General features: G+C 34.1%; 1 protein-coding gene across 9 annotated transcripts in view; it reads right to left on the minus strand.

The window, feature by feature from the left end:
* The window catches only part of PPFIA2 (PPFI scaffold protein A2), a 462,519-nt gene that overhangs the window by 155,514 nt on the left and 280,187 nt on the right, over positions 1-26,818 (minus strand). For 8 of the 9 annotated variants that reach the window (XM_088025652.1, XM_028105432.1, XM_088025651.1 and 5 more), the window contains 2 exons: positions 18,964-19,128; positions 12,846-12,920 (listed from right to left, as the gene is read on the minus strand). In XM_088025652.1, coding sequence (XP_087881778.1) covers positions 12,846-12,920; positions 18,964-19,128 — 240 coding nt within the window. The remainder of the gene's footprint in view (positions 1-12,845; positions 12,921-18,963; positions 19,129-26,818) is intronic. The other variant, XM_028105434.1, reaches the window with a different exon arrangement.

Below are 26,818 nucleotides of genomic sequence, written 5' to 3' on the forward strand. Positions count from 1 at the left end.
TCATGCCAAAAAGACCAATCATATTACTTCAGAGGTTTTGCATCTTGACTTGGAGGCTGATATGAGCCATATGGACAATCAATCAATCGTGTTTATGTAAGGAAATCCTAATAAAAACTCTGGGCATCAAAGCTTTGGTGAGCTTCTTTGGTTGGCAGTGCTCTGTGTATATGGTTATGCACTGATTCTAGGAAGGTACTACATCCTGAGAACAATGGAAGCTTAGTCTTTGGAGCCCTCCAAGATTCTTCTCTGTGTGTCTTTCCTTGGCCGATTTTGATCTGTATCCTTTCCCTGTAATAAGCCATACTGTGAGTATAACAACCCTCAGTGAGTTCTGTGAGTCTTTCTAGTAAATTATTGAATCTGGGAGTAGGTTTTCAAACCCCTTGAACTTGTAGTTGGTATTTGAAGTGAGGCTACTCTTGTGGGCCACTGTGCCTTCAAACTTTGCAGTTTGGCTAAGTGTTGTTCTAAATGTTTGTACCCCCTCAAAATTCATACACTGAAATCCTAACTCCTAGTGTCATGGTATTAGGAGGTAAGGCCTTTAAGGGTGATGAGTTCATGAGGGCACAGCCCTTATGATTGAGGTCAGTGCCATTGTAAAAGAGAAGCCAGAGAACTCCCTTGCCCATTCAGCCATGTGAGTACAGAGTGAAAAGACACCATCTTTGAATCAGGAGTAAGCTTTCACCAGGCACCAAATTTGCTAGCACCTTGACTTTGGACTACTTGGCATCCAGAACTGTGAGAAATGAGTATTTGTTGTTTAAGCCGCCCAGTCTATGTTATAGCAGCCCAAACAGACTGAGACAAACAACATATGGTAAATACTAGCTTATCAAATTTGTGATGTTTTCTACTACCAAGTTTTTAAAAAGTAAAATCATGAGCAGTCAAATTACTAATTACAAAAAAGAGAAAGAATCAAGAAATGAAAGCAATCCATGCATCCATTTTGTCCATCTGTTTCTTTTTAGTGTCTCAAAAGTTCACCTATTTGAAACTTCCAAATTTCTCAACACTTAAGATCCTTTGTTCTTCCCTTATAAAAATGAAATGGGAATAAAGGAGTGCTGAATTTCTTTAGTATAATCTGAGGTCTCATATTTTCTATACTGAAGACATAGGGACCAATAGAATGCTGTCATTTTATTTACTTTGGAACACTAGTCAGAGTCAAGAAAAACCAAGAAAAAACACTTAGATGCAAAGTTTAAAATCCAACAATCTTATTTAGCCAAATGACTGCAAATACCGATGTTTTATTCTTTTCTATAGAGTTAAATGTTCAATTTCAATCCAACATTTGACAGTTTAAAAGCCGGTTGTTTTAACTAGTTGATTTAATATAGCTGTCAATATAAGGAAGCTATGAATCTTGAAATCACCCATAGGAATATAACAAATCCGAAGATGTCATGATGAATTTAAGTAACTGGTAGAAGGCAAACTATTTCTTTAGAAACACAGTTTTCATATATAAAGAAATTTTGTTATTAAGAGAAAGGCCAGGCAGCTTAGTGGCCACTATTGAACACTCAAATTTTGAGTCAGATAGACTGGCTCTGGATTCCTGCTGCTTTTTTTTGTAAGTTAATTATGATGATTAACTGAAAAATGTGTGTGTGTTTCTGGGGGGATATATGGTGCTTAGCATAGTGCCAGGCACACAATAATCTCTCAAAAACTCTAGACTGCTATTATTTTTACCAACTGCATAAATAAGCAAATTGCAAAGCAATTTATAAAATGCATGTTGTGCTACAGAATCATCCCATGAATAAATGTTTATTTACCCAAGAAAGGAGATTTAGTCTTGGGTATAAAATAAACTACTATTATTTCATTTGTCATCAAGTTCAAGTTGTCAACAGAAAAGATTTTTCTGCTACTCAACCAATAACTAGTTGATATTGGCCTTTTGAGCCTTGTAACAGCAATACGAGTTTAGCATTTCAAATTTACCAAGTACTTCCTTGTATAAAATCTCATCCAAATATCATGCCTTAGGCTGATCCAAAATTTATTAGTATTTCATTTCACAGTTAAGAAAACTGAGGTGCAGAGAGAGTAAATAAATTTCCAGGGGCTACAAAATTAGAAAGTGATTAGTCTAAGACTCAACGGGGATCTTTAACATCAAGTTAAACATTTTTTCACCTTTTTCCCTTATCTCTCACTAAATTTCAGTATTCCATTTTAATTTTTTAAAAGTTATCTTTCTCAAATTGTTAGCTTTGAAATTAATAAGAATGCTTTAGTAAACCTATGAGTAAAATAAAATGAGTCAATTTATGATACTTATGATCAAAGTATTAATATCAAGCGTGATCTTGCTATTAATAGTAAGAGGGGAAAAAAAAAAACAGTTCGTAATCTCCATATGTAAATAATACAGCCAAGCCTGCTATCACAAGAAAAACAAATCCTATGCTTTCATCAGGGAACCAATTCTAACCAAAACAGGAAAAAGAGTCAAAAAGAGTGGCAAACAGACTTCAAATGTCTCATGCACAACAGGAGACAACTTTAACCTATATTTTAAACAATTGCTTTACACAGGTCTTGGAAATAGTAAAAACAGTGGGAGTAGCAAATGGCAATTTCTTTAGCTTTTTTCATTGTTGCCTTTTAACATATGTTGTCATAAGACATCTGATTTCCTTTTATTTGGAAAGATTCTTTGTGTTGGAACAGTACAATTATCAACAGCAAAGAAGACATTTTCCATTGATGATAATAATGTGGGCAATTTACAGTACTACACTTATCTTTACAATACAGTGTCATCATAAAGGATAATCGAGAGGTATAATAAGCAATTGTAGGCCTTTGTGAATAACTACCAGTTTGACAATGTCAAAGCTTTGAGCTTTACCAAATATAAAACAAAAAAAGGACATTGTTCAACTATTATTAAACTTTTCCATGAAACAAAATCAATTAAGAACTCCACATTTTCTAACCCAAAATGATACAATTCCAGCAGGAAGTATAAGTTTCCAATAAATGGGTCTATCAGAAGGTCATAAAGTTTGCAGGCAAGCTAAAAATGTCACATCAGAGAGTTTTACGTTGGGATATAAGTTGGGAGCTACAAGATGTCACTATCTTATGCAAACACTGTTGTCATTAAATAATATTTTCACGTAAGTTTAGCCATGGCAACTTGCTTCAAATGCTAATAAAACACAGAAAAACTTGTATTTGAATTTCTGTTAGAACATTAATTCAAAGTCGGTCATGAAATTTATGAAAATAGTTTCATACATTTACTAATGATGAAAATAAGCTAATTAGCTGAATTAGGCTGTGGTGTACATAAACATACAGTAAATTAGAAAGCTGTTTTAAGATTAATCATTTTTATAAAGGCAGGGATAGACTTTCATCTGATGGAACTGGGAAAGAGAATTAAAAGGATCAAAAAATGAGTAACTGGTAGAGTCTATCAAGATAAATAATGATCAATTTTCGGATCTGAGATAATTTAACTCAAGAACTTTTGTAGCAGTCTCTTTTTTCTACATCTGGAACTTTCCATTCACAGAAATGGCAGCTTTAATTTGAAGAGGAAAATGACTTGGTCGTTTCATTAAATCTGCAAATAAATGATCTTGTAACTTCAGATGAGTATTGCTATCCATTCCCCAAAAGCAAGTATCTTTACTAAGTCCCGCTTAACAGCTTTCCCACTTTTCACATTTTTCTGGATCATTTTCAGCTACTAAATTTCTCTCAAACTATTTACCTATAGTTGAGTTGCTCATGGATTTCAGAAACTTCCTGATTTTTACCCTTGTCAAGTTGTAGAAAAGCATTTCACCTCTGGATTGATTCAAAGTGGCCAAAGTCATCTGAAACAACTTTAATTTCATATTCATATTTCTTCCTTTCAAATTATGATGAATAACAGAACTTCATAGATTTTGATAAGGAAACATGGCAGAATCCATGTTGTTTCAGTTGGTAAATGGAAACTGGCCATTTTTAGTTTGCTGGGGGATCTCAATGAGAACCTCCTGTGAGTCCATCGTCTCACAATAAAATTTCCTTGCTTTGTCTTATTGGCTCCTTGCCATATTCTAATTGCCTTATTTTCAGTTTCCTTAAGCTCATAAAAAGTACCTCTGCTCCCACCTCCCTTAGCCAAGAACCCATACTTCCGTGGGAGGAATATTTCCCTCCAAATCAAACTTTTGATTGATCGCTTCACTACACATTCCATTCTCCTTTCTCCATTTTTCAGAGAAAAGAGTTCTACTACCTGCAATTGATCTTGATCCTCTACTGTGGTTGCCCATCAAAAATTGCTTCTCCTTCATTTCTTCCTTGGCTGAAAGCATTTTCAATAGCTTACTCTCAATATGGCCTACTTTTTCAACTTTTAACCACCTTTCTCCTTCTTTGCCAAACTTCTCAAAGATTATTACTCATCATTTCCATTTCTAAACTTCTAATTGACTCATTCTTTTCATCATAGCTATTCTCCTTCTCTTATATTTTATTGAAACTCTTTGTAAACATTTCCAGTGACCTAATTGTAAACCTAATCATCTCATATTAGACATAATCTTTTATGTTTTCATGAAACACTGACACTGTTGTCCACCTCTAATCTCCACACTTAAAACTCTTTCTCTCTCTCTTTATCTATCTCTATCTCTTTTTTTTGCTTCATTAACTCTTGACCCAGTTGAATTTTACATCTCTCATTCCTCCTCCCCAGACTTTTATTTGCTTTTTAGGGTAGGTTCCACCTTTGCCTGTATCTGTTCACATTTTTCATGTTTCCATTAATTTCCATGGATTCCACAAAGCACTGGTTCTAATTCCAACTCAAGAAATCATTATGATGATTTAATGGTGTAATGTATTTAATGTAATGGCCAAAGTTCACAGTCCTGTAAGTCCCCCAAATATGAGCTGTCTACCTCTAGCTCCTCTCACCATTCTGATCCAATATTCTTCTAAATGCAAATGATATTTGATTTGCCCATGTGAGTTCTTTAATTTTTCCTTAGGAAACGAGACTTCAAGGATAAGCCTGGTTATAGATGAAGTAAAATGAAATGCTAATTTCCTTAAGAAAATTCTAATTGAAAGTTGGTAAATTCACTGCTTGGAATAAACAAACACAGAATGAAAGCAACATAAAAAATATATATAGATCAGCCTACAATTCCATGTACCAGTTCTTTTTATGTATAATGCAATCATGTAGAAAAGCTTTTAAAATAAGTACCCCTGTTTATTCAGTGAAAATTAGTCTGTCAATTGAGTTTTTACTTGTAACTTCTAAATAATCCATTTTGTCTCACTTAATTAAATAATTTTAAAAGGACATGGGCTTCTGCTAAAGGAGAACACATTGTTAGGAAGTAATCTATTTATTCTTCCTTGCACTTCCCTTTATTGTACATTTGTGTGTGTGTGTGTGTGTGTGTGGTTTTCCAATTTTAAGCAGTAACAAAAATATTCTGCAAGAAATAAAGACTTCATTGTATTTTCCATGTCTAAGTAACCTGAACTCATTTTTTTAGGACAATGGCCTGGAAAAAGTATTCAACATTAACAATACAATCTACCTCTGTGGGGCTATTCAAAGAGGTATAAAATGACAGCAAATTTATATATATATATATATATATATATATATATACACACACACATGTATTTATAATGCTGTTTTGATTCTTTCATTTATGTTATTTCCCATTATTAAAAGAACAGAAGAGGGGCGCCTGGGTGGCTCAGTTGGTTGAGTGACTGCCTTCGGCTCAGGTCATGATCTCAGGGTCCTGGGATCGAGCCCCGCATCGGGCTCCCTGCTCGGCGGGAAGCCTGCTTCTCCCTCTCCCACTCCCCCTGCTTGTGTTCCCCCCTCTCTCTCTGTCAAATAAATAAATAAAAATAAAATCTTTAAAAAATAAAAGAACAGAAGAAATGCCAGACATAGTAATACCTCTGTTCTACACAGTTCAGTATTTTCTGACTCTAGTCCCTTATTTCTTTCAAAAATTCATAGTGATTTTTAAAAATCTGAACTATAAACACAGTACTTTGGTTATCATATACATTTTTTACCTTTAACTTCTGGAGGTACCACTGGTCTGCAAAATTGAAAATGTGATCATTTCTCTCTCCTTAAAAACTCTTTTTTGACTCACTGTTGCCCACAGGAGGCAGCCCAGGCTTCCCCAACTCTGCTCTGCCTACCTCTGCAGCCTAGTCCTCATCCCTCCTCCTGCCTGTTTCCCTTCTTCTCCTCCAAGTCCATCTGGTAAGCTCTTTAAAATCACCCTTCAAATTCTAGGTAATTTTTTTTCTCTAGAAAGATTCTGAAATTTATTGAGATACAACTGACAAATAATATTGTGTAAGTTTAAGGTACCCAATGCAGTGATTTGATATATGTATATACTTTTGAATGTTTACCACAATAAAGTTAGTTAATACATCCATCAGCCCACAAATTACCATTTTTTAGTTGTTGGTAGTGAAAACATTTAATATCTGTCTTAACAAATTTTAAAGTATACAATACACTATCATTAACTATTGTTACCATGCTCTACATCAGATCCCCTAATCTTACTCCTTATAACTGAAAGTTTCCATCATTTGACAAGCCTCTCCCCATTTCTCCCCTACCTCCAGCCTGGGCAACCACCAATCTACTCTATTTCTATGAGTTCAACATATTTAGATTCTACATATAAGTATAGTCATACAGTATTTCTTTGTCTGACTTATTTCACTTAGTGTAATGCCTCAAAATTCATACATGCTGTTGCAAATGACAAAATTTCTCTAGCAGAATGCTTGTAACACCATCTGCTTTTCCTCCTTTATGCCCATATAATTAATTACTCTCTTTTATAATATTAAAAAACCTTGTACTACTTACTTTTAATTTGCATATTAGTCATATGTATTATAATTAATTTCTTATTGTGGTAAACTGTATGTAACGTAAAATTTACCATTTTAACCAATTTTAAGTGTAGGGTTTAGCACGTTTACATTACTGTGCAACCATCACCAGTATCCATCTTGAGAACTTTTTTCATATTCCCAAACTGAAACTCCATACCCATGAAATAACAACTTCCCACTATAATTACTTTTAACATATCTATTTCCTGTATTTGAGAGAATTTTGATTCATTAAATATCTGCGTTTTATTAATATATTTATTACTAGTATTTAACTCAATGCCTGGCAAACAGAAGATGGCCAATAAATGTTTGTTCAACTGAGGTGTCATGATCAAAATCACACATCAGCCAATTACATCAGCCAGTCATGTCAATTATGTCAACTTTCCAGCTCTACTCCACTCTAACCTCTTTACAAAAGGAAAAAAAAAAAAAAAGCACATACTTTCAGTAGTTTTCACTTTACTAAAACAAAACAGAACAAAAATAAACCAAAACAGAACCTTCGATGCTTCTTCATTTCATAAAGTATGAATTCCACACTTTGATCGTGGCATTCAGGGCCCTCTGAAATCTGAGTCCTCCCCACCTCCCACCTCCACATCTTTTCACACCCAAATCCTTACAGACACAGCACCATCTTTAACTCTTGAAACAGCCAATTTCAGGGTTTTATTTTTGTTTTTTACCATACTGTCTGCTCAGCCTGAAATGTTTTCCCCCAGTTTTAAAACCAAATCATAGCCTTCCTTCAAGTGTGATCCTTCTCTGATCCTTTAGTTGACAATAAATACCCTTCTCCTCTCTGCATTTTGGGCCTCTATTTTTCATTTACTTAGTTTTGCACTAAGTTTTATCTTACTTACATTTATATATTCATTTTCATCACCTGAGGGCAAATTACATGAAAATTTGCATAATGTTGTTTTTTCCTCTTCCTCCTGTCAGAGACTCAGAACTGTCTGCACTTGGTGGTTACTCAATAATTATATTTGGAAAGAACAAACATCTTGTCCATTTAATCCATATAATCAATGCATTGTTGTTTATTGAGCATGCCTAAGGTTATTCAAACTTTACTACTAAGGAAATAGCGAAGAAAGCATGTGAAAACACTGGTTAGAACAAACTCTGCAGTAAAATTTGACAAATATATGTTAATCATGAGGTTCAAATCCCTGTAGTGAATACAATAAATACAAATGAACAAGATGTAGTCCATTTTCTCAGGGAACTAACAACCTAGGTTTAGACAGATATATAATTAACTCCGGTAGTTGTTGAAAAGTCATAATAGATGCTGAAGCAATGAGCTTTAGCAATTTAAACTAAGGAATGATGACTGTTGGCAAGAAATCATAAAATATTTCATTAAAAAGGTAATGTCTGAACTCGAGTTTAAATGGGGAAATATGATTTCAGTGGGTGAATTAGGGTTGTGGAAGCATTCCAAGAGAGACATTAGCATAAGTAAGATACAGGAAACATGCTGGCTGATTTCAAAAACAATGAATATAATGATGTTAACAAGGCTTAGAATGATTCAGGGCAGTAGGGGTAGTAGGAGTTAGAGCTAGATTTGTAGGTTAGGACCACTGAAGAGGTTCTTGATACATGATTATATTATTAACATGTGTTAGTACAGTATATTATGGCATTATGTTATTAATATACTAATATGGTATTTATTGCATATAAGTGTATATTACATATTGGAATATGTTATGAGGAATGATCACTATGATTAGAACTTTACTTAGCAGGTTTAACCTTGGAGAATTACATAGCAGAAAGGGAGAGGAAACAAGAATAAATGAAAACCTATTGTAATATTCCAAGTGAGAATTAATGAACACCTGAACTACAGTGGTTTTAATGTATATGCAAAGAGAAGAGAGTAAATAGATGGGGGGGCTGACTACAGATACATTTAAATGTAGAGACTGGAACTCCCTGAGTACCGAGAGTTAAGACAAACTCAGAGATAAGAACATTTTGTAGTCGGAGAGAATGGCACCTTAGGAGAAATGACCTCTCTGGGCTCATCTATAAAATAATAGTAGTACCAATCTTCCAGGATTATTCTGCTGATGCATACATATTTAGCACAGTGCCTCGGAATTTAAAGCACTCAGTAAATATTACTTATTGTTATTGCTAAGTGATCAATAGAATCATCTAGTCATGGAAAATGTTATCTAACTCTAAAACATCTTTATCATTTTGTTTATGATATAATGAAGAGTTATTAAAAACACAAATATGACAGAAATGTATAGTACATATTATTACAAGCAGCAGAGACAACCAATAATGACAGTTTGGTATTTATACTCAAAATTTTTTCTAGTCCTACAATAATGTATTATTATTACTTGTATTTGTACAACATCGGGATCATTCTATGCAACTTCTTTCTTTTTGTAAAAGAATGTTTCGGAGCTCTTTCCAAATTAGAACATATAGTCACCTCATATTCTTTTGAATAAGGCTACTTATTTCACTGCATTAATGGGCCATAGGGAATCTAAGGGGACACTTGGAAAGACTAGGTGGAGTTCCAGGCCCACCAGCACATATGGTGCCTTTGTGTAAATTAGAAAATTTGCTCCTTGTAGGTGATGACAGACATACAGGTGCATATCTTAATTTGCAAACCCTGAGGAAGATTTCAATCTCTCTGCTTTGTCCCCTGCTGGATACCTGTGGCAGAGAACGATCTCTACAACCATTAGCAAAGCTGTGTGGAAATGCCAAACCAATGTTTAAAAACTTTTGTGAGGCTCAGAAAAAAGCATGAACTTTGAGCTACAGATTTTTTCTTTTTTCCCCTTACAGAAGTCATGGTTGTAGCCTTGGATGTAAGAGAAATAGATGAGGCCTCCATGGGGGAGTTTCTATAAAGGAAAGGTATTAAACGGTGTTAATTCCAAAACATGTATGAGAATGGGACAAGGTGAGAGAGACAGAGAGAGACAGAGATAGGGACAGATACATAGACACAGAAAGAGAATAATGATATATAGATGACAGAATAAACTCTATTAAAATAATGATGATAGAATAAACTCTATTTTATCATCTTCTAAGACTCTACATATGCATATATATGTATGAATATATCAATGTATCCCTTGCAGTCTAAACCCCTGCTCTCTGATTTCTCCTTTCTGAATTTTGGAACTGAAATAATTCAGGAATATATTTGGATAAATTCCTTGCTATCTGAACAGTTATTACCACTACCAGAAACTTGGGACTCAAACAGATTCGGATACTACGGCATCCTCACTTGTCAAGCTTGCTATATGAACTCAGGAAATGCACAGATTTGAATTGTAAGGGACACTTGTAAGCACATTTTAATTTTAATCTAAAATCTGAAGCATCAAATGAAATTTTCCCCAAACCCTTCCTCATTTAGCCATCTGCAGAATTTTGTTCTAGTACCTGATTGTTTTTGTCTGTGTTATATATTTTTGTTTGGTTCTTAAGACTGTGTTCTTAAATAGTTTTTTTCTATTAAAAAATTGCCCTTTATTTTCTAAAATACTTTCTTCAATTACTTCCTCTAATAATCAAATGTCATCTAGTTCCCCTCTCTGAAGCTGATAATATTGTAACTTTTTCTAAACTTTTTTGGTCAGATTTCTAAATGTATCTTATCATCAATACATGATGCCTGGTTTATAGAAGTTTCTTGTACTAACTGTTACTCTAAGAAGTCAAACTGCAGGTGTCTTCTGATTTCTCTCTCTCTCTCTCTTTTTTATTTTCATAATGAAATACAAGTTTCATTATGAAGTAAAAGTTGGCTTTTCCCCATGGACTCTCTCTTAAAATCATTATTTATTTATAAACAATTTATTGTTAGAAAACTAAGGGAACTTCCGTACCCCCTTCCCGATCCTTGGATATGTGACTTCCTAAATAGGGATTCTGGTGAAGCCACCTGGAAGTTAATAAAAATCAAGGGAAAAAAAACCATATTGGAGTTAACAATGAGTACACAATTACTTTCCTCTTATGCAAATGATGTAAAACAAAACAAAAAGCATTCAGAAGGGCTGCAGTAATTGTAGAATAATGTTAATGATTTAAAATATACACACGCAATCAAATGGACCATGCTGCCTACAATAAAATTTGAGACTAAAATATTTAAATAACTGTCAAAGGTCTCTCCTCCACTTTGGTTCTCTCAAGGATCCTTCTTCCATTTTATATCTAATTGAGCTATTCTGTTGCCATCTCTGGAGCAAATTTAGAGAGCCTTACTTGAACTTGAGGAATATTTTTACTTCAGGGTACATAACTTTGCCAAGAAGTCTCACCACACCTTTGTCTCTGGCAAACAGAAGATTTATCACCACACAGTAAGCAAGGTTTTTCCAGTAGTAGTTGCCAAAGCTTTTGTTTTTTACTCTTATCAATAAAATATTTTGAGGGATGTACCCAAAATAAATGTACTTTTAAACATACATGAAAATCAAAATTAACAATGGTAAAACACAAAATAAACAAACAATTGATATCTTCTTTCTGGACATTCCAGGAATGCATATACTTACGTCATTGGTAAAACCTATTCTTTCTCATAAAAAGGCGGAGTTCTTCTTGTCATTATCTATTATTTCAGAGGTTCTTTTCTTCTATGATGACTAAGATGTACCAATCTCTTATTTCCCTTTGTTCCCTTTGCTTTATTTATTTATTTATTTATTTATTTATTTATTTATTTAAAGCCATCCAGTTTGCTAAGCTGATCTGGTCACCAAACAGCTTTGTCTATATATATTTAAACTGTTGTACCATCGTTTCTGTTTTTGACACTGCTAGCATTTAGTTCACATGGAACTCATTCTCCCTGCATTTAAAAGTCCATTTTTTTCTAACATTTAAATTGTTAACCTAGAATAAACAAAGGTAAACTTTAGACTTGTTTAATTGATCTAGCTTAAAGAACAAGGTAATTTATACTAGTCGAGATTTTTTATCATGGTTTAAAAATGTGTATTTGTGTGTGCAATGTAAATGCAAATATTATTTTAAGGAGAATGGCTTGATAATATTTATAATTAAGGACATTAGCCTCCCACATCTTTAACTACTTAAAACTAAGAAGATATTGTAGGATTATTTTAGTATGTCTACTACTAGGAATACTAATATTTACATCACTGGAATAAATTTCTGGAGAAAAAGGTAGCCTTATAAGTAAATGTTAGAGAGAGAAAATGAGATGTGGCTATTTTGGTGGCCTACCCAGGTTATTTTTCATATATTTTATATATTTTAATGTACTTTTTATCTATCTATCTATCTATCTAGTCTAATGATCCAAGTTCATTTGTGTACTAATAACCAAAGTTAGCAAATTTTTCTAAAGAAAAAAACAACTCTTTAAATGTCAGAGATGGTTATAATACTTTAGTCATGAATGAGAGCAAGAAAAGTGGATTCAATGATGCCACTAAACACGGGCATGATGCTCTTAGAAGATAAGAACAATAAGAACCTTAAGGGAAGTATATTTATATCTCCAAGGAGTTTAACTTCATTTGTGACATTTTCTAAGTTTAACAGATATTTGACATGTTTTCCAATTTTGGAGCTGTGTTTTACTTTTTAAAAGGACTGGTATTCTGACTGCAGTCTTTCTAAGCCCCTTTGTTGCTAGTTCTTGGTAATTTTCTTTTCATCTCTTAGTGACAGATCTGAATCACCAGAAATCAGAAAATATGACTCTGGCAACTAGTTTCAACAGACCTTGTTCAGTGGCATATACAGAATGTAATTTATTTTTTGTGACAGTTTTAATAAAAGTGACGTGAAACACAAGGGCTATAATGTTAGTGATATTGCACCTCAAAAGAGGAGAAAGTTTGGTATGTTACCTCCTGATTAGCAGCAGCTAGTTCTTCTTCCAGTGCAGAGACTCTTTCTAAAGAAACCCTCAGTCGCTCCCTTACCTAGAAGAAAAACCAAAATATGTGCAGTAATGTACATCCCATACATGTTAAACTGTGCTGAAGCCATCAATACCATTATCAGAGACAGTCACATTTGGCAAATTATTAAAGTCTTTATAGCCCTCAGTGCTCATAAATACTATGAATACATTGTCACCTTATAGCATCACTATATCAAGGGATTTCCTTATAAGCAAGTCATTTTAGTGTTCCAATGAAAGAATTTCCAATGGGGTTGGAGATAGACCTGCTTGATCTTAAGTAAGTGGAGGCAAAGTTCAAAAGTATATTATGAATTCATCTGAAAAACAGACTCACTGATTAAGTATGACATAGGTAAAAAATTTTCTACTTTAAAAAAAATAATACATAAGCTTCATTTGGTATGAATAACTTCATAAAGGATTCTTAGAACCTGAAAAATGTGTCCATTGCACATACATTTTATATTAATTAGAAGTCTATATTGTTACTGAGGGATTGGCAAGTACTTGATTACTCTGGAATTCCTAACTTGCTTCCAGACACCAAAGGTTAAGCCAATACGTTCTATAGAACCAAAGACTCTGCACATTTAGTTTGAAGATAATTGTGATTTGCAAATGTTTCATACATGAAACTCAAAGTAGTTTTTTAATTCTTGCTTTCTTAGAACTTCTAAAATTGATTTAGTTATTATATGTTCAGATCTTTAGATATGCTCTATATTACATATATTTAAAAAGGTATTTTTTATTATGTAAAAAATTTAAGAAATTCAGAGAAAGAGATTTGCCTGAATTAAAATGAATGTTTACAGCGGCTTAATTCTCCTTAGAAAATAATCAACAAAATTTATAGCTTCAACTTGAGATGCAATTCATGGTGAATTTCTGATTATGAGTTAACATACATTTTTTTTTGCATGGCAATGTTAGAGTATTTGTGAAGTTAACATGTATTTTAATATATAATTATATTTTTATAAACTAATTTTATTAATTCATTGATAGTACAGTTTAATGAATCACATTTTCCTTTTTTTAAAAAAAAGATTTAACTGAGAACATAATATATAGGTTAAGTAATATAGTTTAATAAATTAATTATTAATACATAATATAGGTTAAATATATAAACTATATTTTAAAAACTTACCTAACAATTTTAATGTTGAATTATAACATTATTTTCCAATTAGTAAACAGACAAAAAACACTAATATCTTCTTAATCTAGAATCTAATTAGAAATTTTTAAAAATCTCAACCATATTTTTGTGCTGTATAATGATAACTGATACATACATATTCAGGTGGCTGGGTGCACTTAACTCCTGAAATACATCTTGAGTGAGAAAGAATAATGATCTGAGAGTAGCTTAATATTATTTTTACTTAATTATGCTGAAATTCTCTGAAAATTAGTAATATATACATAAATTGATATTTGATTTCAAAGATAATTAGAACCTTTCCTGATATTTAGGCATGCTAGATGGACTTCCAGGTACCAGTGCTGTTAGACAAATAATTGTTCATTAAAATGCATAAAATTAGTGCTGATTAATAACTGAACAAGAGCTACCTGAAAGGGAATCTTTGATGATTTGATCTGGGGAATACCTTTTTATGAGCAAGCTTGGATAGATGCAAAAGAAGCAAATATCCTGAAGGCTGAAAATAAGGAGAATTGCTGATATGTGGAAAGCAGATATCAACAAAATTCTTACTAGATGTGGTTGATATTTAATAGGGATGATTGTAAAGTTTTATGCCCACTTCCTAAAATACCAACTATAAAATATGGGTGTTCTGAGGGAGAAAGGTCTAAGGATCCTGGTGGATGAGAACAGCAATATGAAACAGTCTAAATGTGACTTAACGATCTCACTATATGCAACATTGATCAGATCACATTTAGATTGCTGTGAAGAGGTGAAGGTGTCCTATTTTAAGATATACTGATACATTGGAATGTTTCTAAAAGAGTCCTTCAAATCATATAAAGGATGGCTGAAACCAGGCTATCTTGTAGGTTAAAATATCTTCCTGACTTTCTTTGCTAAACTAATAATCACAGAAAATGTTCTAAACTGGTTTCTATTTACAAGTTAAGCGTTTTTTATTCTCATTATATTGAGCCTCCAAGAAGTAAAAATCATTAAGCTTATAAAACAATTTGAAAATAGAATCACCCCTCAATAAATTTAGAATGGTATCTACAGCTTAAGATCCTATTACCCACAGAGTAATGAATCCAAAGCTGTCTTTATGAGAAAATAAAAACAATTTCTGAATATATTTTGAATTAGCTGTAAATGTAAAAATTGGTGCTGTAATTATCAATGTAGTATGATATGAATTCTTTAGTCACATTTATATGAGGATAAATTATTCTCTGTATTTAATTCATCTTGCACTAATCTCTGCTAAACTGATAAGAAAAAAAAAAAAAGTAAGATCCAAAGGAGTAACTTTTCCAGGGTATAAAGAATCTTAACATCTTACCTTGTCTACATAGCTAAAACTGCATTAACAGGAAAAAAAATTATCTTTGACAAGCCTTTTAGCTTTTTGCTTTGCTCTGTTAAGGACAGCACCAGCAGAATGCCATAATTATCTTTATTTTCCTTGTTAGATTTGGTGTTCTTGTGGAACCATCTAGACATGATTGATATGCCATGACAAATTACAATTTTAATTTTTTTTCCTAAATGTAAGTGCACAGTTGATAGCCTTAGCTCTCTACTTAACCTTTTCTGATTTTTTACTATTTAACCACATTCAATTAATCCATCGTCTGTGTAGTCTTTAAGTTCATATATATCAGTTGTTTATTTATGGAGCTATTGTGTAAACTCCAAAATATTTATGTACACCTAGAATTTTTTATTTCTAATTTCATCTGTTACATCTATTTTCTTCATAATGGCATATTTCTTCAAAATACCTCAAAAATTTCTTTCCCAAAAGATGTTTCAAGGCTACTTACATTTTAAATCCCTGAAGATTTAAAATAAAATAAGTCCCTAAAAATAACAAATGTGTCTCGGGATAAAGAGGAACTCTGGTGGAAGAAGCATACATTCCAAATTAAAAGTAAGGTATGGCAGGGTTTCATTTTGGAACTACCATTCTTATAACAGAAAACATTATAAAGAAATCTTAGACCAAAAGTTCAAATCCAGTTTTGGCACTGTGATAGCAGATCACAGAAATATATGCAGAGTGCATACATATTTACTGTTTTTTTTGCTTATATTCCCCAGGCATAGCCAATATGTCTTTTAAAGAAAAAAAAAAAGTCAATGATGTCTGAATGATTGCAAAACACATGTATATCTCTCATTTCCTCCAGCCCATGAAATTGGTAAACATATTGGAGAGTGATGTCAAAATTACTGTTGGTCTTAGTTAATTGTGAAAATCTGATCCTACAACTCAGTGGATATATAAATAAGGACATTAATAATGAAGACTGCCAGTCATTGTAATTGTTCACAGCTATCTTCAATTTTTTATACTTTATTTAGTTCCTCATGTGTAACTTTACCCCCTGTGGTAAAGTTGGTGGTGTCTTGTCCTCAAGACATGGTTAATTGCATCTTCTTCTGATCATCTCTATATATTATAACATAATATCCATACTACTTAAATTAGGATGTTGTAGTTTGTGTCTCCACCCTCCCTATCCTTTTGAGTAGCTGTGAGCTATTCTTAGGGAAATTGTCTATGAAGGCACAGATTAATCCCTCAATAACTAAATAAAAGGCTATTTAAAACAAGCGTGTGGATCAACAGTGACACCAATATCTTTACTTAGCTCGAAAGTTTTATCAAATACTGAAATTTACATATTAATAGTAATATTCACTAACATTTAATGAGCATTTGCCATATGCTAAGTCCTGGCTAAGAGTTTTGCATGTCAGATCCCATTAATCCTCATGACAATTCTATGAGGTACGTACTGTGACTCTCTTCATTCAAAATAAGAAGAAACAGATGCATAGAGAAGTTAAGTCACTTGTCCGTATCTGTCCAACTCCAGAATCCAAGCTCATAACACTTTTCCTTTAGACTGTCAGCAATACTTAGCTGATAATCAGTTCAGTGGCCCCTGGATTCATCAATGTCCATGGCACTTCCGGTGAGTTAGTAAAGACTATTATAGCTCCTAGGGCCATGGTATAAATGCTTCATTTAGTTATGCTAAGCTCACTGAACATCTACATAGTAAATTATTTCTAAATTTTAAGTTGTACAACTATTTTCTTCTTAAATGTACTCAAACCCACCAGGTTATTTGTTTTCAATATTCTTTATTGCCTTACATCCATTCTTTCATAACAGCATCCCTCAAGTGATGTGGGAATGATTACAGGGAACATCTAAAATCACGCATTCTCAAGCACTTTCATTCAAGGCATTCCAAACCATTACACTTTCTCTGGATGGGCCACGCTCTTCCTACATCTTTGGGTTATCTTACATATTGATCTTGGTGTGCAGAGTATCTTTATGACTCTGCTTTTAAAACTCCTACACATTCTCTAATATTCAGACAACATGTCCTCTCTGTGAAGATATTCTTGAATTTTTCATCACTTTCTCAAGTAGAATTAGTCACAATTTTTTCTGTTACTTCATACTGCATTGTACATATTGTTTTTTTAACATTACCTATTATTGACATGAATCTCTAGTGCTATGATCTCTTCAGTTGTAAGGAGAATGTCTTGTCTATTTTTGTGTGGCCAAATATCTGTCCTACATATAATAGATATTCCATAAATATAGTCTTCCAAATTCTTAACAATGTACTTTTGTAATAAGAAAGGGAATATGAAACTAAACATTAAATATGATTATTTGATATTACATTTATCATGGATCTTTAAATAATATCAATTTCTGTTTTATTCAAAATTATTTGCCTCTCACAGCTAAAATGAAAAATAAACTATAATTTCTTAATAATCTAGAAGACAGAATTATAGTTATCCTTTTGCACAAACTTCACATAATCCCCCGCTCTAAGAACATCTGAAAGACCAATGATAAAAGTATCTATGTACATAAATATTAACTAGAGCACAAGTGTCTGCATGCTCAAAACCTAGATATAACTGGGTAATAATCCCTTATTTGGATTTTAATACTCAGAACTTCTCAGGTACTTTCTAATGAAGTGCCCCAATTCCTACTCTACAAAATCTTAAAGCTTTATTGATTTTAAAAAGTTAATTCTTTAACATTTCACAAAATTAAAATCATGTCATAAGCCTTACTAATCTCCAAAGGATATTATCATCATATTGGCTTATTTATGTCAGGAAAGGTTTTTTGAGTAACAGCTAAGAGAAGCTTATTGCTACTTCTAAAAAGACCTAAGGCAGTTTTTTCCACTAACACCTTAAGCTGTTAGATGTGGAGACTCTTCAAAATGTATATTCAGAAGATACTAGATATTAGAGATCTAAAAAAAATGTATGCTTCTAATATAAATCTCCAAAGGTTAGAGTACATCCAATTTACACCTCAAGATATGTTGTCAGTTAGCAGTCTCCTGTGTTGCCATCTATAGACATTGCACTTCAAAGAGGGGCTGGGAGAAGAGAAAGAGAGAGGAAGAGAGAGGGAGACTGAATGACAATATTAAATTTCAAAATAGCCATCTGGACTAGGACCATAATGCAACACAAGACAAGTATAATTTGATAAGCCATAGATTCAGTGGCAATAAAAACAACATGGTTATGAGTATTACCCATATACACACAATAATAATTCAGTTGCATTTTAAAAAAATGATATTCCTATAATCCAAATGCGTTTCTCTGTACTGATTTACATCAGGAGTCAGCTGAGTCATTAGATGAAGACAAGGAGTTTGATGCTGATGACAAAAGCACTGTTAAGCTTTGAAAGCTTTTGTCAGTACTAAAACTTTTTTTAAAATTAGTAGATAAAAGTTTATTTCATTTTATTTTTTTTACATTTCAGCTTGATTGAGGTATAATTGACACATACAATTGTAGGAATCCTTTATCAATACTATACCTTTTCATCCAAGGCCTTGTGGTGCTCAAACAAAGATTTCAGTGCCTTGAGAACCTCAACCTCACTGGAGACTCCTGAGGGGGACTGGGCTTGCCGTTTCACCACTGTCATTCTTAGTGACCTTTCATGTCGGGACACCAGGCATTCCAAGTGCTCCAGTAACAGCTATTGGGTTTAACAGAAAATGCAATTATCCTAAATGTAATTATCTTATGAACACAAGTTACTAATACTCATGACTACTACTATAAAAGATTGCAGGTTTGCATAGAATCTAATGATAGCCTCAGATTTTATCACAGGTAGCAGCAAAGAGGTCTAAACCAGGGTTCCTAAATTACATTAAAGTAAGTCCCATTTCTAGTATATAACAAATTGCTCATTTAAGAAATATCATGTAAATTTTTATGCATTCTTTTAAACAATTTAATAATTTCAGCATGAATTCAGTAGAAACAGAACACAAAATAGGCATGATCAAATAGAATAATTATTAAAGAACATGGTACAATTCTTAACACAATAATGATTGTGTTAAGAAAAAAGTATTAAAAGTCAAAACCAATTTAATTTACATTTGGTGTTGCAATGAAGGTAATGAGCATAACATAATCAGGTTGCTTTGAATGTGATTATAGTGATAATCATATTTATGTAGTGATTAGAGTGATAGTTATAATCACATGTTGCTCTAAAGATTATAGGGAAAATAATGATTTTATTTACAATTAATTCTTAATAGAAATAGAAATAATAGAAAAAATATATGCAACCAACTGGCATACAGTAACCGAGATTTGCAATAATCACTAGGGGAAAGGAGGTTAAAGTGCATGCTTTTCAAACTGTCTATTCTAGAACCTACATTCACCCAGAATAGCCTCTGGAGCCATGACAGAGTCTGGAGAAAGTCCAGTGAACAGTGTTTCAGTCTGTTCTAACATTTCCCAAAGAAATTTTACGTTTCAATGTTTTGTGAATTGGGGCTTCACCTTCGTTTCGTTTAATAAAGGGAGTTCTGCTGCTAAAAACAAAGATACATTAAAAAAAAAAAAACCCTGCTGGTTTAACTTCTCAGTTATTGAGATTTTGCCAGGGAAAAACAATACATGAGCAGGAAGTTTTGTAGGAGAGATTTTCAGAAGGATAGTGAAAAGCATAGGCTAACAAATGGTGTCTATGTAAAATAAGGCAGAAATTACTCAAACAAAAAAGGGAAAAGCAGATATAAGATACTGGGATGGAAAGAAGGAAAGGAAAAAAAATTGCAGGCTTTTTCCTAAAGCTTACATTTCCTAAAGTAGGGGAAATTCTTGGTTTTCACAGTTATTGTTAGATTCAGTGTCACATATTAGTGTCATCTTTCTTAGTCCTTAATAAATTAATTTCTTTCCATTCACCATCACTAATTATGGTTCAAAGTGTCAGAAAACTTTGCCATGCGTTGGTACAAAAGAAGACAAACATCTGAAATCCGAAATGTATATAGATCAGCAGGTAGGGATCACATTTAAGGGTCAAAATAATATTAATAGTTCTTCAGTATGATGATGACACAGTATTTTCAAAGAGCTTTCCTTTTATTTATCAATCTGATTATATTCCTGGTGTTCTACTCTCTTGACTTCTACAGATATATGCATGCATTGGTTAAATCCAAGCTGTTTTACACAGGCTATGGGATTTTGTGTGAACTTAACCCTGAAATAGAATTATGGGAGCTGAAAAGAGGAGAGACCTCCTTTGTGAGAGGGTGATGTTTAAATTGAGACTTAAAGAATGAGAAAGAGCTGGCCAGATGAGGGGCCAGATGAAGGACTCCAGGCAGAGGGTACAGCACAGGCAAAGGCTTGGCTTCTAAGGAAACCGAAGGAGGCTGATACGGTCAGAGCAAAGTTTGTCAAAGAAAGATCAACCCCAGATAAGCAGGGTTAAGTTCGTACAAAGCCCCATAACCTATGTGAAACAGTTTGCTCCCAGTAGACCTTTCAGAGTCCAGATATTCTCGTTCTCCCCCGCAAATGGTATGCTAAAGCTGGCTCATACCAGCTTGCTAGAGTGGACCGTTAATTCTCAGGATTTCTGTGAGCCAGTGGTTAAGACACAGGAATTGTTAAAGCTTAAATTATGCAAGCTTATAATTAAATAAAAATATTTTTAAAGATAATAAACACTCAGAATGTATTACTTCCTAATTATATTACTAAATTCCAAGGTTTTTTTTTTTTTAGGTTTTATTTATTTATTTGACAGAGAGACACACAGTGAGAGAGGGAACACAAGTAGGGGGAGTAGGAGAGGGAGAAGCAGGTTCCCCGCGGAGCAGGGAGCCCGATGCAGGGCTCGATCCCAGGACCTGAGCCGAAGGCAGATGCTTAACGACTGAGCCACCCAGGCGCCCCAAATTCCAAGTTTTTAGTAAAGTTCCTAAATACCCCATGCTCCTTGGGTTGTTTACTTCTATTGTATTTGAATGGTAGAAATACTATAGACTGTTTGCCAATCTTGCATCGTTTCCCACCTCTGCATTCAGTGACATCATGTTGGTAGCTTGAAATCAGCTACAGTGGGAGTATTTACACCATGGGAATTCCAAACGCTATATAGATTAGTATTTTTTTTTTTCCTGGTAAAAAAATCATTTACCAGCACATCAGTGTCACTAGTCATCAGTGTTGGGAGCGCAAATGTTATGCCCTTTCTGTATCCCTGACTCATGGAATCTGTGAGTACAGTAAAATGTTGTTTGTGACATTAAATTTTGGGGTGGTTTGTTATGAAGCAATAGCTAATCAGAAGATCTTCTCTAAAAGCATCTATAGCCATTATACCATGTCAACAGTACTGAGGAAAAAAGAACACCAAATTTCTTGGATATTATCTCTGAACTAGGACTAATTCTTTGGTACCCACTGTTGTAGAGGTTTTTGATAATCTCATAGACAAAAATGATTCACCTTTTGGATATTAGCCTATTTCTCTGGCCACCACCACATTTGCTCAGTGGGCAGAAAAAGTGCCCATGGTTTCAGGGAGAGAAGTTACTCATTGACCTTGCAAAATGGGCTTCTCACCATTAAGGTTGGTAGGGTTACCATCACAGCTGAATGGCCAAGTGATTAGCTGTAGCCATCAATTTTGAACCCATTTCATGATATAGTATACCTAGAGACCAGCTAGTTACCTTGAAGCAAGTAGATTACATTAAATCCCTTCCATCAAGGAGGGGGCGGCTGTCTTTTCTTAATGTAATAAATGTTTTCTGGATATGGATTTGCCTTCTCTAATGGCTCTGCTTCTACTAGCAATACTATCTTATCAGATTTTTGCTTACAGTCTTTTTTTTTTAAAGATTTTATTTATTTATTTGACAGAGAGAGACATAGCGAGAGGGGGAACACAAGCAGGGGGAGTGGGAGAGGGAGAAGCAGGCTTCCCACTGAGCAGGGAGCCCGATGGGGGTCTTGATCCCAGGACCCTGGGATCATGACCTGAGCCGAAGGCAGACACTTAACGACTGAGCCATCCAGGCGTCCCCTGCTTACAGTCTTATTATCATATACAACATTACATCTGACCGAAAGAAGAAAAAAAAAACACTCATTTTATAGTGAAAGGAGTAATGCAATTGACTGATGTTCCCAGCCCTGGTTTCACCATGCTATCACATCATTCAGAAGCAGGTGATCCTATAAAACGGTTAAATGGCCCAAGGAAGAGTCTATCTTAATTATTGCTTGGAGATAACACATGGCTAGGTTGGGGTGCTATCATCCTGAAATTAGTATATATTTAGAGTTAGTGATGAATATATTGGTCCATATACAGAGGTCCAGGAATGAAGGTTTAGAATTGGAATTTATAATTACCAATAGGACTTATTGATCACTTGGAGAAGAGAGGATTTTATTTTTTTTGTTATATCATATACATAATGTATATTAAATTATTTTCCCCTTTTACTCTTGTATACTGGGTATTTGATTCTGATTAACTTTTAAAGTAGTCCATACATTACAGAATATTAAGATATGACTGAGGTTTAATAAGAGCAAGAAGGTACATATGGAAGAACCCTGGTCCTGTGGCTGGATGCATGCACCTTCTTTTTTGAGAAAAGGTGATTTTGTTTTTGTCTAAGAGGTATAGTTGTATTGTTGGGTAGTTACATGTTAGTACTGCTGCTGTATAGAGCTTTAATATGAAAAAGAGTATAATAAAAGTTAGTTTATCATGGAGACTTGGTATTTGTGGTTGCCCAAAATCTTTTGTACATACCCTCCATCTTTGATAATTACCTGAATGCTGAACGTCATCTTCCCAATATTGGAAAAAAAAAACACTTTGCAGGCATGTTTAACCACCAGGTGGCAGACAAGTGACTTAAGAGTCAGCCAACCAGAGCCACCCACACAGGACAGATTCTGAAGGGAGCCAAATGAGGAGCCATGCTAGGCATGGGGGTCCATTTTGTCGGCACAGGTAGTAAAGGCTGCATGTTTCTGGGACTAGGAATGTAAGGAAAACTCACCAAAGCTAAGAAATATGGTCCTAGACATTGTGCATGGAAGCTAGGTTTGGAGACTTCTTACATTTCTTAATTAATGTCTTCTTGATCAAACAGTTAAGCTGTACTGTTTTATGCAATTAGGATATAATAAAACCAAATAATGTGTTCTTATTAATATAAAACAGACTTCTTAGGGGCTTAACAATTTAACTTATCCTCAGTACTCCTCAATACTTAGGAAAATATTCTATAGAATATCTGCTTAATACTCACATATTGAATTGAAGTAAGATAAATATAAGTTATCTAGCCTGGAGAATGTGGGCCAAAATGTTCAAAACTAGCATGTATCCATGACTTCTAAGCTTATAAATTAAAATAAATGAAAAATGAAGAGGAACTCACAAAGATAACACTAACAAGCTACAAATTGTATACCTTTGCTAGGAGCTGCACTTTTATCTAATATTTAATAAATATTGCAGAAGGCACTCTTTTTGGTGTACTCACAGGATTGCAAAGACTACGTAAATGACCACTAATCCTATGTTGGGATTCATTTTAAATGACCACAGCCTGTATATCTATAAACATATCATAGTATATATGCATACGTACATACTGCATCATTGGAGATTTTTGAACTAAATTTCTAATATTATACAACTTCTTATTAGATTTGAATTCAACATAACCTTGGCTGCTGCTATAAAGCTTTTTTTTTTAGATTTTATTTATTTATTTGAGTGAGAGAGAGAGCATGAGAAGGGGGAGGGTCAAAGGGAAAAGCAGACTCCTGACTGAGCAGGGTGCCCAATGCGGGGCTCAATCCTGGGACTCTGGGATCATGAAGAAGATATGGCTGATTTTTAGCCCTGGATATTTTTTGGGTGGTGGGGAGGGGAACAGGTGGTTATGTAATTTAGGAAGTTGTTATATAATTGATACTTTGCACAAAGTTTTCCTAGATCCATTTCCCTATTTTCCCTAATCAACAACAAAAATCCTCATACCACTGCTTTAAGGAGGGTGGAAAAAATGTTTTCCAGCTTTACTCATGCTTTCAGAGTAACTATTATTCATGTTTAAAATCAATGGCTTCAATTTTTGTTACCCTAATGGAATTTAATATTTGTATTTTTCTCACTTTGACCCCTGAAGAGGTATTGCAAGTAGAGCTTGCCTTACTGCCTCTACCCCCCAAGGTTCCTCTGCAGGTACAAGAGCCACAGGTCCTTCTGGGCCTGACAGAGTGTAATATGATGAAGACTGTATGGATGCTGCTGCCAAATCTCCGAGTTCTCTGAAATTAGTCATAATCAGGAAGGAACGATACACTCCATACTGCAGTGGTGTACTCTTACGGCAAAGTCTTCTCTAAGCTGTTGTAAATCTTGGGAGTTTTTCCATGGATCTAACTTAAAAAAAAAAAAAAGATTTATTTATTTATTTGAGGGAGAGCACACATGAGTTGGAGGAAGAGGCAGAGGAAGAAAGAGAGAGAGAATCTCAAGCCAACTCCCAGCTGAGTGTGGAGCCCATGCAGAGTTTGATCCCACGACCCCAAGATCATGACTGGAGCCAAAATCAAGAGTCAGATGCTTAACCGACTGAGCCACCCAGGTGCTCCTCCATGGATCTAACTTGAGTAATTGTGCTAATGGCCTCATGGCTGAGAGCACAGGCTTTGGAGTTAGACTGCCTTAGCTTTCAAATCCCTTTTCTCTTCTATTTATTCACTGCATAATATCCAGCAAGTTATCTGCCTTTTTCTGAGCAGTTACCTCATCTGTAAAATGGGGATAATTATAACATGTCCCTCATAGGGCATTAGAAAGGAGTAAAGGGCTGTAGACAAAAAAAAAAAAAAAAGTTGTATAAAGGAGAAATACACAGCTAAAAGAAGAATTTCTGGTGCATTTTAAATATGAGAATTTGTTGAAAGTTTACCAAGAAGTTTACATTTCCTTCCATGTTCAGCTTCCTGATCCTACTTTTACATTTGGCTGTACTGTGCAACATCAGGGAATGTAGCTTAAAGCATTAAAATGGAAAATAGTGAAATAGGGCAGAACAAATCTCATGGCAGAAATAAACTTTAAATTTGCATGAAAAAATTGTAAGTTAGAAATCAAGGGTGGGGAAAAAATATCAACAGAGAGAAAGAAATAGAAAAAATTCATCAGACACCTGGGAACATGATCTAAACTGTCCTCATTATGTTCTATTTGAGGCAGTCATCAAAGTCTCAATGAAAACCAAATATTGTGTGTATACTGTGTGAATTCTCTTAACCATAAAAATAAGACCCTGATGAATAAGGAGATAAATTGAGTTTGATCATATAACCATTATGGATACATGGTACTCCTCATTAAAGGCACAAGCTCACTGTTTATGGAGCTATTATTTTTATATTATTCTCTAAGACCAAGCATCAAATGAATACACTATTAACAATACCTCACTTTCTTATTTTTTAGCATTGATCTGCCAGAGTTTTAATACTGAAAATATTTTTCACCTACTTCATGTTGAAATTGAACTATATATCCACACAAAAGTGTTTTCTCCTCCACATTCTTTTAATAGAGAAACTGTTCTCTAGTAATAGGTATAGGTAATCTGGTGATTTATATATTTTATGAAATTTAGTGACTATTTCTTCTGTACAAGAAAATACAGCACCTTTGATCAAATTCTGGACTTCAGTTTTACAGGGCATGAGACTGAAAGAGACATGGGTTTCCAAGAGCAGAAGATACAAGAGTCCATCAAAATCATGACATCAGAACAGAAGTCTCCTCAATCATCTTCCGAAATAGAAAAGCTATGCCTCTTTTAATTAGGAGAGTTCTGCTTCAGTGGTTTTTTACATTTTAACGAGGTGAGGACCAATGCCAAGCCACTCCCTCACATCACCCCATAATGGAAACTCATACTCCCCTCCAGCCTCTGAGCCTCTGAGCCTTCTCTTCCAGAGAAGAGAAACTCTTCTCTGCCCACCTCCAGCCTCTGAGTATTGGCCCCCTACTCCAGTACAACAGTTTGAAAGTCTGAGACTATCGAAATCCAGTCCTTCTTTTTAAAGTCAAAGAAAGCAAAGGCCAGAAGGAATAAAAGCATTTTCTGAGGCAACACGGTGATTTGGAAGTTGAGACTGTAATTTAGGTTTCTGGTCTTCCTGTTTTGAGTTTTATAGAATAGTCTCTGCTACTTGAAGTAACAGACTATGAGTTGGTGTCTGCTTAACGTCTTCCTCAAGTTTTTATTTTATTTTTATTTATTTATTTATTAAAAGATTTTATTTATTTATTTGACAGAGAGAGACACAGTGAGAGAGGT

Source organism: Eumetopias jubatus, unplaced genomic scaffold (genome assembly GCF_037043125.1).
Source record: "Eumetopias jubatus isolate StellerSeaLion01/CBP00866 unplaced genomic scaffold, mEumJub1_p1.0 scaffold_8, whole genome shotgun sequence".
Taxonomy (NCBI): domain Eukaryota; kingdom Metazoa; phylum Chordata; class Mammalia; order Carnivora; family Otariidae; genus Eumetopias; species Eumetopias jubatus.